The sequence below is a fragment of the Tupaia chinensis genome, unplaced genomic scaffold (genome assembly GCF_000334495.1).
Source record: "Tupaia chinensis unplaced genomic scaffold, TupChi_1.0 Scaffold000478_3, whole genome shotgun sequence".
NCBI lineage: Eukaryota > Metazoa > Chordata > Mammalia > Scandentia > Tupaiidae > Tupaia > Tupaia belangeri.
In genome coordinates this window covers 7,348,736-7,368,704 of record NW_006159990.1, presented here as the reverse complement: position 1 = coordinate 7,368,704, position 19,969 = coordinate 7,348,736, and the positions used below count along the sequence as shown (strand labels likewise).

Here is a 19,969-nt window from a genome sequence, read left to right as displayed (position 1 = left end):
TTTTTTCAACTCATTCTCCCATCTTTTAATAGGATTGATTCTTTTTCCGGAACAGCTGCTTGAGTTCCTTGTGAATTCTGGTTATCAGTCCTTTGTCTGATGCATAGCTTACAAAAATATTTTCCCATTCTGAGGGCTGTCTGTTCACACTAATCACTGTGTCTTTTGCCATGCAGAAACTTCTTAGTCTGATGTAATCCCACTTGTCTATTTTAGAGATCAGAGACTGTGCGTTGAGAGTCTTATTTAAGTTGTTTTTCCCTACCCCAATGTCTCCCAGATTTTCCCTGGTGTTTTCCAGGAGCAGTTTTATAGTTTGAGGTCTTAGATTTAGATCTTTGATCCATCTTGACTTTATTTTTGTCAGAGGTGATAGGTATGGGTTCAGATTCATCTTTCTGCAAGTGGAGATCCAGTTTTGCCAGCACCATTTGCTGAAGAGGTTTTCCTTTTCAAACTGAATTGACTGGTACCCCTTGTCAAAAATCAGTTGGCTGTATCTTTGAGCATTCATTTCCGGGGACTCTATTCTGTTCCATTGGTCCACCTGTCTGTTCCTGTGCCAGTACCATGCTGTTTTGAAAAATTAAAGTCTAGGGAAAAAAGACTCAACTTGGTTCCCTAAGTTGTCCTGGGGAAAAAAATGATGAGACCCACACTAGAAGGTTCTAAGCAGCTTTAGCAAGGGATCTCTGTGAAGTAGATGTTTACTATTCCCTTTACAATTACAGTTGGTTGGGGCCCGTAACATATGTGAAGTTATGCCTGCTTGTACATATTCAGAAATCTCCAAGATAAAATGTGGAGCCACTTAATGTAGGAATATTAAAAAAAAAGATTCTTGAAATGGAGAAATACACATTATTATTACTTTCTACCCAGATACTAGGAATACCCTTTTACTTTCCTCTGAAAGGGCAAGTAATAACCACTCTGCAGGGTTTTTTAGAATGTCTACTATGTACAGATATGTTAGTTGTCAGGGATACAACAGGGAACCAAGTCAGACCTTGTCTCTGCTCTCAGAGAACTATTTAGGATCAACATAATATGTTGTAGGCAGAAATAATAGATTCTGAAAGTATGCTAATATATGACAGGAGTTATTAAACTAAAGACCACATTCAACATTCTAAAATCCAAGCTAATGCTAAATGATGTAGGCAAGTTAAAATAAACATTCTTGAGTCAGCCAAAAGGGAAGAGAAAAACTCATGTACAATAATCAGCTTGAATTAGGTAGTGTATGGGTGCTGGAAAAAGAGAGAGAGAGAGGAGAGAGGAAGAGAAGAGAGAGTGGGAGAGAAGTGGGCAGGAAGGGAAGGAGGGAGAGGGAGGGAGAGAGATCACATTATTAGAACTTACTTTGGTGGTTTCAGGTCCCTGTGGATTAGAGCTTTGGGTTGCATGCTATGAAGATAAGCCACTCCTTGGGAACACTGTAAACACCAACTCATTGCGTGGGCAGCTGTATAATATGGCAATGGTTCAGCACCATGGAGTACTGCAAAAGAAAGGTACAAACTAAAAAGGACTTTATTGCATATAACAAAAGACAATAGGAATACAAGTCCTATTAGAACTCATGATGGGTATTTTTCTACACATGCTACCATCAATCTTGCTTTTAGTTATTTTCTAAGTAAAAAAGATGTAAACAGTCATCCCTCTGTATCCATGGGGGATCGGTTCTAGAACACTTCTCTGGTGATAGCAAAATCTGAAGATGCTCAAGTCCCTTATATAAACTGGCATAGTACAGTTGGCTGTCCATATCCACAGATTCTGCATCCACAGACATGGACACTCAGGACTGATCATATCTAATAATTTTGAGTGGCTAACTGACACATAAGGATTTTACACTTAATAGCATCTCTAGTAAGTATATTTACACACCCATGTAAAAATAGTATACATTATCATTCTTTTTCAAGTTGATAAAGTTTTTCACACAGTAATATAAACTATGTGCAATTTTATGGCATACTACTATAAGAAAGATGCAAAAAATAGTCCAAGAAAGAAACAAATGATGTGTATCAAGATATATACAACTGTATTTTCTATGACAGCTAAAATCCAGAAGTAGTTCAATAAAATAAAATAATGGAGTATCAGGTACATATTAATGATGAATGCTGGGTAGCAAATGTATGTAAAAGTTTATATAAATAATGGTAAATAAAAAACAAAAATGTAACTATTTTATATAACTAGTATTGTAAGTGACAACACATTGTATGTACATGATTGATATTTTAGGGTGAAAATTCTGTTCTATGAAGGTAACTAAATGATCACAAAGTTTTCTTTTATTGTTAAGATGAAAATGGTCTATGAAGTGAGTTGTCCCATTTTTTTTTTTAATAGTGCAAAACAAAGCAGAAAGAGAAGTTTGATTACGGAAGTTCTAAAATGAGGAGACTCAAAGATAAAAGAATGAAAAGAATAAAATCAATTTAAAAAATTGATAGGCTTTTGGGGCTGGCAAGTGGCAAGGTGGTTACGGTGCTGGACTCCCAAATGGCTGATCATGGTTTGAGTCCTAGACCTGGTGGCTTGCTTACTTGCATTCCCTCTCTCTCTCTGTTTCTCTCTGGTCAAATTAAAGAGAATAAAGAGGAGAAATAAAATTAAATAAAATAACTAAGAAAAAAAATTGATAAGCTTCTAAATTTCACATACTAAATTATAGCATCTTTCTTATCGTTTCATTTTTAATCTTTAGCAGATTTAAAAATTATCTCCTTTTGGGACTCTGATAGTAAACTGTGAAAAATGTTAAATAACTTAGAATTTATATTTAAAGTTTTCAAATGATTTCAATCTAAGTATAGACAGGTCTAATGACACTCACCATTATATAAAGAACCCCCTTCAGCGTATTCCATTACAAGACACACCTAAAGGAAACATGCCAGAAGAATTCATCATAAAGATACAGCATTTTAGAGTCTTGAAAGATAATTTAATTTAACCCCTTGATTTTACAGATGCATTAAAAATCATTCTTTGATTCCTATTATATGAATGGTACAGAGAAAAAAATGTTATCTATGACCTAAGACTCTATGTTTTAGGAGTCTATCAAGAGTGAAGATATATGGGAACCAGCAGTTAATGTAATGGCTATGTTGCTGGACTTCCACGTAGTCAACCGCGGTTTGAGTCCCGGACCCGGTGGCTTAAACTCACGCCAGGTGCATGTGCATGCGTGCCCAAGATCCCAGGAGGAGAATGGAGGAGAAGGGATTGCTGTGTGGCTATCCCCCCTGGGGGGGGAATTTCTTACTTTCTGTCTCTCTGTCTCTCTCTGTCTGTCTGGCGAGCGCACGCGCCCTATAGCGAAAATCTCTCCAAAAAAAAAAAAAGAGAGGTTATTGGGTAAGACCACCTAAAACAACAACTTCAATATACTGGGTTGCAGGACTCCCACATGGTTCGAATCCTGGACCTAGCAGCTTGCTTTCTCACTTTCCCTCTTTCTCTTTCTGTCCCTGTCTGGTGAGTGCACGTTCCCTAAGGCAAAATTTAAAAATAATAATAAGTCAAATATTGAATACTTCTTTAAAGAAAATATATTGCTTTGCTAAAAGACTAGAAATAAATTAAACACAAAGTACAACTGTTTTCTTCAGAAATACATCTAAGATAGCAGATCAAAACTGCTTCATTAGCTACCTAACTGCACATATCTGCCATGTCATTTTTCACAAAGAGGTGACAATAAAAAGGTGACAAACTTACTGGATTCAAGCAGGCTCCATACAGCTTTACAATATTAGGATGGTTCACACGGGACAACTGCCGAAGCTGCAACAAATTAAGGTTCTCTGAAAAAGTGCTATCTTTTGAGGCACCAATTTCACAACATCGTTAAAATCTTGCAGTTGTATGAGACATTTGTTAAATTCACTTAACTATCACTATTTACTACGTAGCAGGCATTGTGGTCATAAACATTGGAAATATCAAGTCCCTGCCCAGAATGGCACAGAATCTGTGTTCTCTGGCTCATACAGTTCAGCTGGGGATTCATAAATGTAAGCCAATAATTAAAGCAATATACAAAGGGCTATAACAGGAGTTATGAACAAGGCATGATGAATACAGACAAGAAATTAACTCTGCCAAGAAATGTTAGGACAGTATTCTGGAGTTGGCACTAGGCTGAGTGATTCTAGCCAGAAGACAGCTGTGGTTGAGTAGCCTGTGTGGGGCTTTGATGGACATTTTATAGATACTGTATGATTATTACAACTCTGTAAGGTAGATATTATTTCTATTTTAGAGATGAAATCTCAAAAGTTAAGGCTCAGAATGGGCTAAATGAACTATGAACTACCCTACAGAGAAAAGTGGTACAGCTAGGGTTTGGACTTTGGTCTATCTGGCTTAAAATGTTCACTCTTTCTATTTCCTTCCTTCCATTCCACTTCCTATTTCTTGAATAATTAATTCATTCTCACTGCCATCGCCTTACTGATTCCAACCTGAACTGCTGTAGTAATTACTACAGATCCTTAGAGCTGGTCTCCCTACTTCCAGTTTTGATCTTCCCTGATTCAGTGATTCCTACTGAGGTTGGCGAGGGGTTGGCAGTACTCATCTCCTTTGTTTTACATCTCAAACTTGTCCCGATGTATTCCTGCCTTCACTGTAGGGCGCGTACGCTCACCAGACAGACAGAGAGAGACATAGAGACAGAAAGCGAGAAATCACCCCCCAGGGGGGATGGTCACGCCGCAATCCCTTCTCCTCCATTCTCCTCTCGGGATCTTGGGCACGCACGCACACGCGCCCGGCGTGAGTTTTAAGCCACCGGGTCCGGGACACGAACCACAGTCGACTACGTGGGAGTCCAGCGACATAGCCATTACGCTAACTGCTGGTTCCCTCCCTACTTCCAGTTTTGATCTTCCCTGATTCAGTGATTCCTACTGAGGTTGGCGAGGGGTTGGCAGTACTCATCTCCTTTGTTTTACATCTCAAACTTGTCCCGATGTATTCCTGCCTTCCCATCCCCATCCCCCCACACTGCTCTTGTGCTCTTTCTTCTCTCCCTTCTCCTCTTTTCCATCCTTTCCCCTCTCTTCTTTCTCTCCTTTACTGTTACCTACATTAATGTGTTGCCTTATATTAGTCCACTAAGGGCTCTAAACCTTTTTTACTGTATGCTACTAGAAAGCTTTGTCTCTCTACAGCCAACATTTGTGGATCTGGGGTCATAACAGAAGAATTAATGTCATCACCAGTTATTATATTACACTGAGTTTCAGATGGCAGATTTTCATGCATGCATCCCTGCTACCTCCCCAAATCTCACTAAATAAGTAAAGGTTTATTTTTTTTAGGCATAAACTCAAAATGAAGAAAAGATGAAATGAGAAAATAGCACACATTTTTGGAAGCTAGAAAACAAGTGACTAGCAATAACTGTGGCAGAGCTCAACTGTAAACTGGCAAGGAGAAAAACCAAGAAGCAACCACATTTATTTCACAAAACCTCCAATAAATTGGGGAGTGGCAATAATCTATCCAAGTATTGGATAGTCAGAAAAGTAATGATGCATTTTTGCATTGGAAAACATAGAAAAATAGGTCATAATTTTTCTGACATGACTTTTCTGACAACCAATACAATACCTTTGCAAATGAGCTATTAAATGTGTGTGCATGTGCTGGGGTGGGTGGGACTGGTTAAGAGTTGGGCCCGAAAATTCCCTTCCCTAACTTCTAACAGTCCCAGGACTGCCTCTTGTCCTACCAGTAGACTAGAGGTCGATTCTTTAGAATTATAACAAACAGTTCAACTTTCTTTATGGTGACATTAAACTAGCCATTAGCATTTCTCAACTCACTCAGCCAATTACAAATGAATTCATTACATCGCAATTAAGTTCTCATTTCTCCATGCATACATTTAAAAATATTATGAAATGTACTTTGAAATTTGGTTAAATGAAAATAGAATTATAAGGTATACTTATGATTATAAGGCAAACTTATCCATTGAAATATGAATGCTAAAGTTTCCCATTTTATTTTTAGATAATGTAAGAGGATGCCTTTTCTTTTCTATTTTAAAATTAAAACAATATACCTTGAAGTAGATCTAAATTCCATGAATGAGGATGTGTTTGAAATCAGAGGTTAATTCACTTATGTAGTTAAGTCTCTTTCCTTCTGATTTTTAATGACAAGTATAAGTTAAAAAAAAAATAATGCCACTACCTTTGGTTCAACCAATTGCTAATGTTCACAAATACAGAGAAATCATGATGGAGAAAGAATCTTTTTCATAATATTAAATTAATAGAGTATTACCAGGTGAAGAACTATGCAACAGAAATGTAATCTGAACTTACCTCTACAATAAAAGCTTTCCTTTCAGATTCACTTTCTATTTGTTTAATAGCAACATCTTTTGCTCTCCACTTAGCTTTGCAAACTACTCCAAAGGCCCCTCTTCCAACAACCTGAGTTAAAAATAAAAAAAAATAAAATAAAATAAATAAGCCAAGAAAACACAAGAATTAGAAGCAAATACAGCCAGTCCAACACACACTAAAACCAAACTTTAAGACTTAATAAAGAAAATTTTAGAAATTTAGAATTTTCGGGCCCAACTCTTAACCATCATCAGTATCTGGATTGGTCACTGAGCAAGTATGAATTTTCATTAAAGTAAGGAGATAATGAAATGTACACGACATAGAAACATAAGCAAAGTAAACTTTTTGCTAAATGCAGAAAGAAAAACACTTAAAACATACAAAAATAAATGCAAATTGAAAAAGATACTTTTTCATCTTTAAAAATGAAAAATAGAAAAAATAATAAATGTTTCAATTTATCTTACTTACAAAATCAAAAAAGTTTTTAAATAATTCAATAAGGGTAAGAGATGCAGAGAAAAATATAAAATTGCAGATGATAAAAAATTGGCCATGATGAATGGATAGTAAAAATGTGGTTAGGGTGCTTACAATGGGATATTATTTAGTAAGAAAATGAAACAAATTACTGATACGTGTTATAACCAGATGAACCTCAAGCAAAGTACAATAGGTGAAAGAAGCCAGACACTAGAGACCTCATACTGTATGATTCCTTGCATATGAAATATCCAGAAAAGACAAATCTATAGAGATAGAAAGCAGATCAGTGGTTATATGGGGATAAGGGTGAAAACTGGAATGAACTTTAAGTGGGTAGCAGGTATCTTGTCAAAGTAATGAAATTGTTTCAAAACTGGTTTATGGTGACACTGATAATTTGGTAAATTTGCAAAAACCACTGAATTGTACACTTCAAATAGGTGAATTTTATTATATATAAAATATTTCATTAAAAATATTTTTTAAAAGTTATAAAAACAAAAATCAGCAACATATCCTATTTCTGTTGAACCTAACTGATGGGTACTGCAGGAATTCATTATTTTGTTATGCTCCCTTCTCTTTTATAAATGTTTGAAAATTTCCATAATATAAAAATAATAATAGAACAAAACAAAAACAGTAGCACAATAGCTAAATGCTATGCAAAGAAAGTCGGATCTCACATAGCCAAACATTGTTCTAATCCCAGTCCCAGTGGCTTGAAAAATAAACTTATGTGTGCATGCATTCCCAAGATAATGACAGAATGGAAGAGAAAATAGAAAAAGATTGCAGTGTGAACACCATTGTGAGGTAGTTTCTCTGTCTCTTTGTCTCTTTGGCAAGTCCACACACTTTCTGTCAATTTAAAATAAAATAAATGAACAAAAAACAAATAGCTTTAGATACTTGTTAGGTAGGACAAAATCAAGATTTCATTATCGAAAAGGATCTTAGGTAAGTGAAATGCACCTCAATCTCTCAACTCCCAATGTCTCTATGTACCCTGGGTCAAGGCCTTGTCTTTATCCACCTCCCATTATCAAATTTCTATGTAGCAGGCACTGAGTTAAGTGTTTTACATACATTACCTCATGTATATAGCCAATATAAGGCAGGTACTAATGCTATCCTAATTTTACTGATGAAGCATCGAGCTTTAAAGAAGTAAACTAACTTGGGACCAGCAGTTAGCATAATGGCTATGTTGCTGGACTCCCATGTAGTCTACTGCGGTTCAAGTTCTGGACCCGGTGGCTTAAACTCACGCCGGGCGCGTGTGCATCCATGCCCAAGATCCCAAGAGGAGAATGGACGAGGAGGGATTGCCGTGTGGCCATCCCTGCCGGGGGGGGGGGGGGGGGGGGGAGATTTCGCGCTTTCTGTCTCTCTCTCTGTCTGGCGAGCACACACACCCTACAGCAAAAGAAACCTCTCCAAAAAAAGAGAAGTAGACTAACTTGTGCAAGGTTGTAGAGCTAGTAAGTGGTGAAGTACAGGCTGATACTAGGCAGTTTAACACCAGAATGTTAGTTACCCTAATCTGTAACATAATAAAACCTTTCAGATAAAGAAAGTATAAGTTATGTCTTCTCTTAGACAAGTAATCACATTAGACAAACTTAATATGAACAAATCCTTGGCACAAAACTCATCTCGAGCAAAGCTAACTATAGCTAGAGTGATGGAATATTCATTATTTACACTGGGAAATTCTGTAGAGTCAAAATGGGACACCAATAATTATACCAGGACAGTAGTTATGGTCACTTTAGTCACAGCTCGAATTTCATTGCATAAACCACATAAAGCAGTAGGAACATTTCTCATATTGCTCAATGTATAAAGCCAACCAAAGCTTAACATTCATTGTTTATCATGTGCCAGGTACTATTCTATTGGGTTGTTGGAAAAGTCATGATAAATTTTTGCATAGAAAAACACAGAAAAAAATACTTTGTGACTTTTTTGACAACCCAATATATGTTTTCCATCCATTAACACATTTAATCCCTCTCTATTTTAAAGGTAAGCAAAGGGACATGGTTGCAACCTGCCCAAGATCACATGGTCAGAAAGTATTCAGGGACCAGCAGTTAGTGTAATGGCTATGTTGCTGCACTTCCTTATAGCAGACCATGGTTTCGAGTCCGGGACCCAGTGGCTTAAAACTCACGCTTGTGTGCATGCATGCCCGGATCCTGAGAGGAGAATGGAGGAGAAGGGATTGTGGCATGGCCATCCCCCCTGGGGAGTGATTTCTCGCTTTCTGTCTCTCTCTTTCTGGTGAGCGCACTCGCCCTATGACAAAACCCTCCCCAAAAAAAAAAAATGTATTCAGAGAAGCCATGATCTGAAGTCTACAACACTTAATGACCAACACACTCTATATTCACCTACTGCCACCGGCTAAAAGGAAACTGGGCTACCTGTAGGCAAAATCGAAAAGGAGGCCATCTCTGGTAGCTAGTCTGTCCTTTGGTGATTTTTCCTTCTGTCATTCCTGGCCCTGGGTATTCAGGGTTCCTCTGCTTTTAGGCTCTTGCCTAAACACATCTCTCCTGCACACCTCTCATAAGAGAAATGAACCAACATCATTCATTTGTGCTGGCCATCCAGTTACTTTTCAATAAATAAGTACAGGCTCTCTGGGACCATTAGAATAATGAGTAGCACATCTAGGTCCTGAAACCCAACGCACTTGAGCTTCTAAATCTGGGCATGTTTTACTTTATGTTTTATTAACAGTAAAATGGAGATGCTTATGTATTCCTTAGTAAATATCTATAGGATTCCTAAGTTTAAACGAAACGTGTTCTCAAGTATTACAAAAGAATAATTAGTGCTTAAGAGTTGGGTATGGATCAATATAAGGAGCTAACCCTAACTCATTCTTCTCACAATAAACTAAATGAACAAGTCCTAAAAATTTTCAGCTTTTGCCAGGCTAAGAAGATAAGCATGGAACCCAGTCTAATTATTGATATTACTAAAACTATGAAATACAGATTATGAAATAATATAATATATTCTTCAATTATGCATTTATAAATATATCAAAGCAACTGACACTTAGTACGACTGACCTTATTTCATGTTTCTATTCTGAGGAATGTCCATGCAGATACTTGTATCATTACCTATATTAGTGGATGTACTTGTTGCAAAAATTGGAAGGACTAGTAGTGATTCACAAGTGCCACCTAGTGATGAGACGATGGCTGATCTGCGCTTTCGGCTTAAAACCATGGGAACAAAGTACAGGCAAATGAGGACATGACAAACCTCCCTTTTGCTTGGGGAAGCAGTTTTTCACAACACCTTGAAATATAAAACAGGCACTTTCATGTAAAATGAGAGTCTAAGGCCTCAAGAAACCTCCACTCTCATTAGGAACATAAGGTACTTTATAAGCATGGTGAAACAAGAAGATCTAAAATGATCAAGGAAGTCCAAGATGTCCAATGCTGTACACAAAAACTGAAATGCATGACAGAAATAACAAATCGTGTGACTTCTAAAGAACAAGGTTATTAGTATAAAGTAAATGCTTAAAGAATTAACTCTCTGTGGACCAAAACAATGATTACACATTCTTTTTTAAGGGGCATAAATGTAGAGAAATAAAAGGGATAAAAAGAAAAAAACTATATATTTAAAAAATTGACCTCTTTTCATGGGATGAAAATGAAACAGAGAAGAAATTTTCCAAGACAGACAGAGATACAAGGGCAGAAAGGACTTACTCCTCTCACTTCTCTCTTAGATGCCCAAGAGCAGGCAGCCTAGCATAATGTGTTCTGCACCCCAGACTCTCTTTGTGTCCCAGCAGAACACGGCAGATAAGCGCTTGCCAAGAGAAAAGGTTAACAGAAAATTAATGTGGTCTTTTTAAAAAATAAGTTTCTCATCAATAAAGAACTGATTAAAAAACAGTTCCACCTTAACCTCCAATGACTCCTCTTCCTTTATCCAAACTTTACATGCTAATGTCTAAAGTTCTGTCTAGTGCCCTTCTCAATCTCTTCTAATCATGTAGCTTTTCACTTGCTAATCTTTTTCTCATTCAGGCATTTTTGCCTAAGCTCAGGAAATATTTAAAACCACCTCTACAAGTTGATTCTACAGGTACTCCAAGTTCAATATATCAAATACTGACTCCATTATATGTCCCTTCCTTTTAGCATGATGCAGTTCACTCAACCTTGGATAAGTAGACTAACAGATGATATTAAGTTTTGCTGTTACATCTCCCATTGTTTTAAAATATTTATCTTTCATGTTTTATAATGTATGTATTTTACACACATGCACCTAAAGCTGTGAGTGGATAAAACACTTATTAAAAGATAACAAAAAAAAAAAAAAAGTAGAGACCATTGCCCTGGTTAAAAAAGTACATTATCTATCTACTCTCTAGTTCTCACAGGTTGACACTAAAATAGAACTCTGTTGATGGGCAAAGATATTACAAGTATGCATTTTTTTTTTCCGAGTTTGCCATGGGGTATATGTACTTGCCAGAGAGAGAGAAAGAAAGAGAGAGAGAGAGAAAAATCAACCTCCTGGGGGGGGAGGGGATGGCCATGATGTAATTCCTCCTCTATTCTCATCTTTGGACTTGGGGCAGAGATACACATGTGCCCAGTGTGCCCCTCAATCTGCTCGGCCTGGGAATTAAATGACAGTCAGCCATGTGAGATCCAGCTGTCCCAACCACCACACCACTGGGTGGCCCATGAATTTTTAAAAATATCATTTATACTATGTAAGCCCTATGGTCTAGTGGTTAAAGGACCTAGATCCACATGGCAGACCCAGCTGTTTGAGTTCCAGATCTGGTAGCTTGAAAACTCCTCTGATCATGTAAGCATGCATGCAATGCCCATAATTCCGACAGGATGCAGAAATGGAAGAGAAGGGATCGTGATGTGACCACAACACATGGAAAGATGCTTTCTCCCTTTCCCTCTTTTCCCTCTTTCTCTGTGGCAAGCATACTCTCTCTCTCTCTCTTTCTCTCTCCCTCTCTCTCTCTCACACACACACACACACACGGAAATAAAAGGGAAGGGGAAAAAAAAAAGAAAATTATCTCTACTTTTAAGAAAATGTTTCAAGGGGCCCAATGATGTAGCACAGCAGTAATGTAACTGGATCCATGTGGAAAGTTCTCATGTTTGCATCTGGGAGCCTTCCTATACACACTGGGTCAGTGCTCCTGTGATTTGGGCTGACTGAGGCTGAGTGTCAATCATGGTGTAAGGATTCTGTTGGAATTGCCTATGTCTGTCTTAGTTTTCTCTCTGTCTCTTTCTCATGGAAGAAAATAAACAAAAAAAGATAAAAGGAAAGAAAATGCTTTAAATACAAACAGCTTGGTAAAAAAAACTTGCTTAGCTCGTTAATTAAGAATATAAAATGGTAGAAGAGATCAGATATAGAGTAACTTGCATGTCTAGACTCTGAAGGCCATACCTAAGAACACATAAAGAGATTATGTACATCATTAGATAAGGAATAAGACAGTGTTGCAAGTAAAGAAAGCAATCTGATGTTTTCTTGACTTTTGATAGATCACTAGAAAAAGAGTGGTTTTGATGCCATTCAAGACATAATAGCAAATGAGGTAAATAATAAAAAATCTAATATCTAAACTATAAAACAATGAAAGTAATTTTTTCATATTACAAATTTCGAATTCACATTCATGAATCAAATATGCTTCTTGAATTGTACTGATATTTTAATAACATAGCTTCTTTGACTGTTTTCCCCAAAGATCAATTTTTACCAAGTGTGTAAAAAAAAGAGCACATATAGGCCTGGCAGGTAGCATGGTAGTTAAGGGTACTGGACTCCCACATGGCCGACTGAGGTTCGAGTCCCAGGCCTGAGGGCTTACTTTCTCACCCTCCCCCTTCTCTTTCTTTGTCACCCTGTCCTTCTCTGGTTAAACTAAAATAAATAAATAAGACAAAGTAAAATAAAATAATTCTTTAAAAAATTATATATATAAGTTATAGGCATCTCTCCTATCATACACATTCATCTAAAATGGTGAACTTGAGAGAGACACAGAGAGAGAGGAAAAGTGAGATGTGCCCTGTGGTATATTAAATAACGATAATAATAACAATAATAAATAAAATTATACAAATAAGTCTTAAAAAAATAAAATGGTGAACCTACAAATGACTATTTCAGATATTCTTCATAATCTTTCACTATAAAAACAGAATAGCAGAAAGCAAAGAGGACTTTGGTTTTAGATGGGAAGTCCACTTAGAAAATATTTTCTTGGATGGGAAGTCCACTTAGAACATATTTTCCTCTAAATTTATGAATACTTTCTAAATTTAAATGTTTTAGATTAATTCTCTTATGATATGCACTTCTACTGCTTACTACTCTTGATTTTGTATCTATAATTTTAGTATCATACAATGTATTCAAATGTAATTTATTGATAAAAATATAATAGAAGAATATGAGACATGCTATGTAAAACATTTCTATGCAGTTACTATTGAAGGGCAAAAAAAAACCAAAATAAGAATTTGTTGTATGTGTATTTAAAGAAATCAGTTTCTTTGAAAATTCATATTTTTAGGACAGAAGATTACTGTATTCCCTCATGTGAGTCAGGTAAAATATGTAAATAAGTAAATAACCAAACACCTAGGCTAAATTAAATGGAAAAGGATGTTTCCCCCGCCATGCTCTTAATTTTTTAAGAAAGAAATCTTAATTGTCCCCAATTTGTATTATTTTTAGCTCAGTGACTATGGCTGTCAGTTTGGTTTGGCCCTGTTCAAGGCACTACGTGAATGAACCTCTGGGTATGCTACCATTGCTCTGGCTAGAAATTTGGAACATGACAGAACAAGCACAGAACTTACAGATCTTACTAGTTAGGACTTGGGGCCTCCAACTATTTCAGAACTTCAATATCTATTAATAAACTGTTGCAGAGTGGAACTGTCATCTGCTGACAAGGCAGACTTGATAAGATAAAAGAACAGCTTTGATTATTTCAATTTCTTCTTAAATTTTCATGTAGTCTCTTTAAATACATGCCATAAAACATATAACACATTATATAGGCCTTTCTTTTTTCAAATAACATACTCAACATATCTTTTAAGCTACATGTGTACGCTTAAAGAGTATCTCTGTAGATGCCTCTTTATTGTAATAACCATTCCAGGTTTCTACTAAAATCAATGGTCACTAAGTTTCACATGGAAGGGTATATTGATTATGATATCCATAGTTAAATAGTGACTAACAAATCTACTGACTTAGTTTATACAGAGTAATACAAATTGGGTTTTTCTCTTACATCAGTCCCCACATATTTATAACCTCTACATAGAAAATGCAAATCACTGCCAAAGTTCCTTCTGTATTTCTCCTTCCTAGTATATTGTAATTTTTTAAAAGGTTGAGTTATTTATTCCTTCCATAAGTAAGGAAGACAAAGATAGACAGCACCTCCAGCAGTTTTTTTTTTAACTTTTTATTTATTTATTCCATGAATATGAGAGGTGAGAATGAGAGAGTACCCTGACAGAGTACTGAAGCCATAATCTATCCCCAGCATTAGCCAGTCCTAGATCATAGGCACACACATCCCTTATATACTAAGGGAGGTCTCTGGACTTGAACCAGTAACCTTCCCATGGGGGTCTGCCTTGCAGAGCATCATTTTACTGTTGTGCCACCATGTGCCACTCGCCCCAAAAGAATCTTGAATCCTGATCCATCCCCAGCTGCCAACTCTGGACCATAGATACAAATGTGCCCAGTGTACTCAAGGAGGTCTTTAGAAATGAACCTGAACCCATGCCATGAAGGTTAACCTTGCAGAGCACTGTGCTTTACCATGGTATCACCATCCAGTCCCTATTACAGCTTTTTTTATTTTTACTTTATTAGAGATTTTTGCTATAGGGCATATGCACTTGCCAAAGAGACAGAGAAACAGAAAGTGAGAAATCACCCCCCAAGAGGATGGTCATTCCACAATCTCTTCTCCTCCAGTCTCCTCAAGAGATTTTGGGCATGCATGCACATGTGCCTGGCGTGAGTTTTAAGCCACTGGGTCTGGGACTATGTGGGAATCCAGCAATATAACCATTAGGCCATCTGCTGGTCCTTCAATTAAAGTTTTTAAAGCAAACCTTTGTGGATCCCTTTAATAAAGATTAAGAACATATATATAGGATACATAGATTATATGTGTTCAATACTGTAGCCTTACTCATGCCATAGGGGTGAGGTCAACATCATGAATCTTCGTTCTAAAAAGCAACCAATGGCTTTTTAGCACTTTGGTAAAGGCCCATCAAGTATTGTACTTGACCTTTTCACAGCACCTGGTCTTTTATAGTATTTACTATCCCTGCTAAACAAAAGTATTTGCTACATATAATGGAGTGAATAGAATCAGCATGAATAAGAACCCAATCTCTTGTCTACTGTGAATGCTACTCTAGCCAAATCACAAGTAACTTAACTCCTGCTTTACCACATGTAATATAAGAGGATCAAATGAGCATCTAATTCTCACAATTTTGCTATGACAACTACATATACTCATTTGACAAATATTTATAGGTGCTAGGCATCAGGGTTATAAACATGATTAAGGCACCTAACATTTTGTTGAGGGATATATACAATTTCAATTACTGGCAAGTGCCATGAAAGATAACATAAGTGACAAAAGTTGCTCAGGGAAAGCTTCTAGAGAAGTGAGGTAAGTGGTGAGGCTTGAATGCTCAGGAGACAGTCACTTGAAATTCTGGAGGAAAAAGCACTCAAGGGAAAGGAACAACTGCAAAGACAATCATCTTAGTGACTTTCCTAACCTGTGATGATCATTTTTTCAAAACCTAGTTTAATACTTGTCCCCACTCAGTGGAGCTTTCTGTGATTAACTCTACTTTTACATTATGATATATATGCTCAATCTACATATTTATAATTTGTAGCTCTGCAAACATAATTAACTGATCTGTATTTATTCTAGTCTCATTTTCTGAGGAGAAAATCTTGGGATTCTCTACTCATCTTCCACAGTACCTCAGCAGCATTGTACATAGAGAAGAACGTTTATTAGCTAGTCCACTATAAAGGAATTTAGTATTTTGTTTCCCCTTTGCCAGAATAGGGTTTGCTTACAGATTACAGAATACTTCAGAAAGAACTAAGTCGACACTGTAAATCTACTGGAAAGGGCAACACTCTCATGACTCACGAGTGAGAAATCTCAAATTCAATTTCTGCCATTTACTTAGGCATGTGTCTTCTGGCAAATCAAACTCTATGATTACTTGTGAATATCTGTAAGATGGGGTTATCAATCATCTGCCCTGTCTACCCAGAATTAGCTGGGATTTAAATTCCACAGGAAAACATGATCACTCTCCTTAAAGAACTTGTAACCTTACTATGGAAACAGAGTGTAAACACTGGAAACAATGACTGTGTTTTCATTCTAGAACTGGAAGATATTTTAAATAAAAATCTTGCTCAATCTTTAATTTTATAGGAGAAATCACAAGCATAGAAAAATGAAGTGAGCTGCTCCAAACTGCAGAAATATATTACAGGGAAATCAGTGCAGCATCTAAATTTTATAATTACCCAGAAATATTCTTCACTGAGCCACACTGTTTTTATTACTTTCTGCAACCTCATATTCAAAGTTTAAATGTCCTAATTTATTCTATCACTCTCTTCACTCAGATCCAGAATAGTACATACTAAATGGCTTTTTTAAAAAAATACCTAGGTATATTTTTGAGGCTGAGATTTACATAATTTATTGTCAGAACTGAATTTAAGAAGTGCCATTACTACTGAGTCACAATATTAGAAAGGAAGGATTAAAATCTACTGATGTCTTAGAAATATGAATCTTCTAAATGACTATGTATTTGGGTGGTGGTTGAAGCTTTTAATCATAACTTTTAATTATACTGATATGTTGACTCAACTATATTGTTATTTGAGAAACAAAGAGTATGATTTTTCTTAATTTCTTTTTGGAGAGGTTTTTGCTATAGGGCGTGTGCGCCAGACAGACAGAGAGAGACAGAGAGACAGAAAGCGAGAAATCACACCCGGGGGGGAGGGGGGGGATGGCCATACTGCAATCCCTCCATTCTCCTCTTGGGATCTTGGGCACACACGCACATGCACCCGCGCGTGAGTTTAGGCCACCGGGTCCAGGACTCGAACTGCGGTTGACTATGTGGGAGTCCAGCGACATAGCCATTACGCTAACTGCTGGTCCCTGATTTTTCTAATTTTGAATGCACTATATATGCACCATAGAAAATATGAAAAAAATGTAAAGTAGTTTTTATTTCTGATCATCTTTCTGTATTCTCTTATTCATGATATAACCAAGAAACAGAGTCTAAATTGAGAAGTAGTTATTGAGTGTCCATGGTGCACTCTGGATTATATGACATTGTTCTAATGTGTGCAAATGAAAACTATAATGGAAATTATGAAATAGTTTCAGTATCAGAAAGGTCCAAATTCAATCTTTTTTTTTTTTTGAGAGGTTTTTTCTATAGGGCGTGTGCACTCGCCAGACAGAGAGAGACAGAGAGATAGAAAGTGAGAAATCACCCCCCAGGGGGGATGGCCACGCCGCAATCCCTTCTCCTCCATTCTCCTCTTGGGATCTTGGGCATGCATGCACACGTGCCCAGCGTGAGTTTAAACCACCAGGTCTGGGACGTGAACCGCGGTCGACTACGTGGGAGTCCAGCGACATAGCCATTATGCTAACTGCTGGCCCCCAAATCAATCTTTAATGCGAAAATAAACTATGTATTGAAAAAATGATCAAGAAAACCCTAAATGACTAGCTAATAATAGAAAAATCTACTCAGGAATATCCTAAACACACACACACACACACACACACACACACAGGAAAGGAAGATCTTAAAAACAAAAATCCTAACCAGAACTAAAATGGCTTTTGGAATAGAGCATCAAAATTATAAATGTCTCCTTAAGAACTAGCATTCTTCTATGAAGCAAGAATGTAAAAAGCTTTAGAAAATGTGTGCAAGAACTAAGTCTGTAAGAAACAAATGAAGTTAAGTTTGTGAAGGCATTTGGTAAAGCATGAAGTACAAGTTATTATTATATAACAATTTGTAGTCTATGAGCATAACAGTTCACCACAGAGTAGACGTGAATGCTTATTTAAAAACTGCAATTCTTGTATACTGACTCACTGAATTTTTATTCTTAAAAAAGAATGTTAGCCATGAAGGCTGGATCAGCTATCTACTTCTGAAAAAGGAATTTATCATAGCCTTAACAGAAACACAAACACGCACACACATACCAAAAAAATTTCCCTCTCTTTTTAAAATACAGGTCTTCTTTTAGCCACATGACCTTAAAGCAGGTCACTGTTCTTCTCTGGAACTAAGTTTCCCACTATGTCAGGCATTGTGTTGAGTACTTTGCATATATTATTTTATAGGATCTGTGATACAGATAAAATGCAAAAGAAATGATCATACACATTTAGAGTTAGGAAACTTGCCCGAAATCACATACCTAGTAAGTGGCATATCTGATACCTCACTCCAAACACCCTGTTCTTCCCACCACACTTCCTTGAAAAACAAGGATATTCTTGAATAATCTCTAAAGTTACTTGGTGTGATAATATATCATTTAGTAATCACTGTTCTTCAAAAACACGCACAGGGGGAAAATCTTATTTGCTGAATGCTAGTTAACTCACTACTTGTAACTTGCTTCTACCTAAAAGTAATTTTAGATCTTTAAAGTACAGAAAACTTTTTGAGAGTCTATTTCACTAGACATGGTTCTTTATGGTACATGGAATGCAAACTGTTTAATAAATTATAAAAATGATAAATAACTGTTAGATACTATTTTTAGTCTAAGCTTTAACAAGTTCTAAACCATTTCTAAAAAAATACATATACAGTTTCTAGTTTTCTAAATCTCGTGATCCTTAAAATCAATCTATCCTCTGTGACTCTGAAAAGCAGCAACGTATTAAAGGCACACTGAAAATAATTTGCCCTGAAATTACTTACTTCACAATAAAGAAGAGACATGGGTTTTTCTGACTGAGATTTCTGTCTGCTGTGACATTCTGATTGTCACTGAAATCATTAGTTATCTCTTCGGGATACGCTACTTTAAAGAACTTTTTCATCAGTCTGTTACTACTGGAGAAACTCATTTAAATTAGCACAATCGGAAACAAATATTTAGTCTTAAGAGCACTGTTCTATTGAATCGGAGAAGCTAAGACCCATTCGTATAAGGGGAAACACTTCTATGCTTGATCTATTAAGTTAACAAGCATTTATTGAGCATCCCCTACACGCCAGACACCAAGCTAGAAGTCAAACATAACACAATCCTTATCCCTTATAGAACACATCCAAGACGGCCACGGTCTTGGCTTACTACTTTCGGCTATATGAACTGGTGGACCATGCATGATACCCAACTAGTTCATTCTCCTGCTTCGGGTGACCCAAATCCAGGCACCAGAGTATCAAATTCAAACTCAAGAGCGCCGAAGTGGGAAAAAAGACAGTCAACCCGGAGCATCTGAGCTAGGGGAGTCCGCCCCACAGCCAATCTCTGAGGTGCTGTCGGGACTCCTGAGTGGACCCCACGAAGCACTGTCAATTAGAGAGATCTGGGAAGTGTCTTCAGAACCCAGATCAGTCACTGGCAGGGACAAGCCAGGAGCTGCGTCTCCGTGCCAGGCTTCGCTCACCTCTTCTACCTCGATCTCCTTGTAGTCGATCTCTTCAAAGTTGAGGACCTGGGAAGGGGCTTCAATCATCTCACCGGCCGAAGACGAGGAGGAGGAGGAGGCGGCGGAGGCTGTAGACATGATCCCTCACGGCGCCCGGGGGGCCCGGGGACAGTGCCTCCCGGACGATCCGGGTGAGACCCGTGCCCACCCACCTCCAGACCGACCTTCAGCCTGGAGCCGCAGAGCCCTGCCACCCGGTGATCCGTGGCAGGCGTAGGACCAGCTCCCA

General features: G+C 37.3%; 1 protein-coding gene across 5 annotated transcripts in view; it reads right to left on the bottom strand.

Annotated features, from left to right (window-relative positions):
- The window catches only part of MAP3K7 (mitogen-activated protein kinase kinase kinase 7), a 76,330-nt gene extending 56,367 nt beyond the window's left edge, over nt 1-19,963 (bottom strand). For 4 of the 5 annotated variants that reach the window (XM_027774803.1, XM_027774804.1, XM_006156116.3 and 1 more), the window contains exons 1-5: nt 19,699-19,963; nt 6,372-6,482; nt 3,751-3,816; nt 2,861-2,906; nt 1,366-1,504 (exon numbers count right to left, since the gene is read on the bottom strand). In XM_027774803.1, the coding sequence (XP_027630604.1) occupies nt 1,366-1,504; nt 2,861-2,906; nt 3,751-3,816; nt 6,372-6,482; nt 19,699-19,818 (482 nt within the window). In that variant the 5' untranslated portion in view covers nt 19,819-19,963. The remainder of the gene's footprint in view (nt 1-1,365; nt 1,505-2,860; nt 2,907-3,750; nt 3,817-6,371; nt 6,483-19,698) is intronic. The other variant, XM_027774805.1, reaches the window with a different exon arrangement.
- Nucleotides 19,964-19,969: the final 6 nt, after the last annotated feature.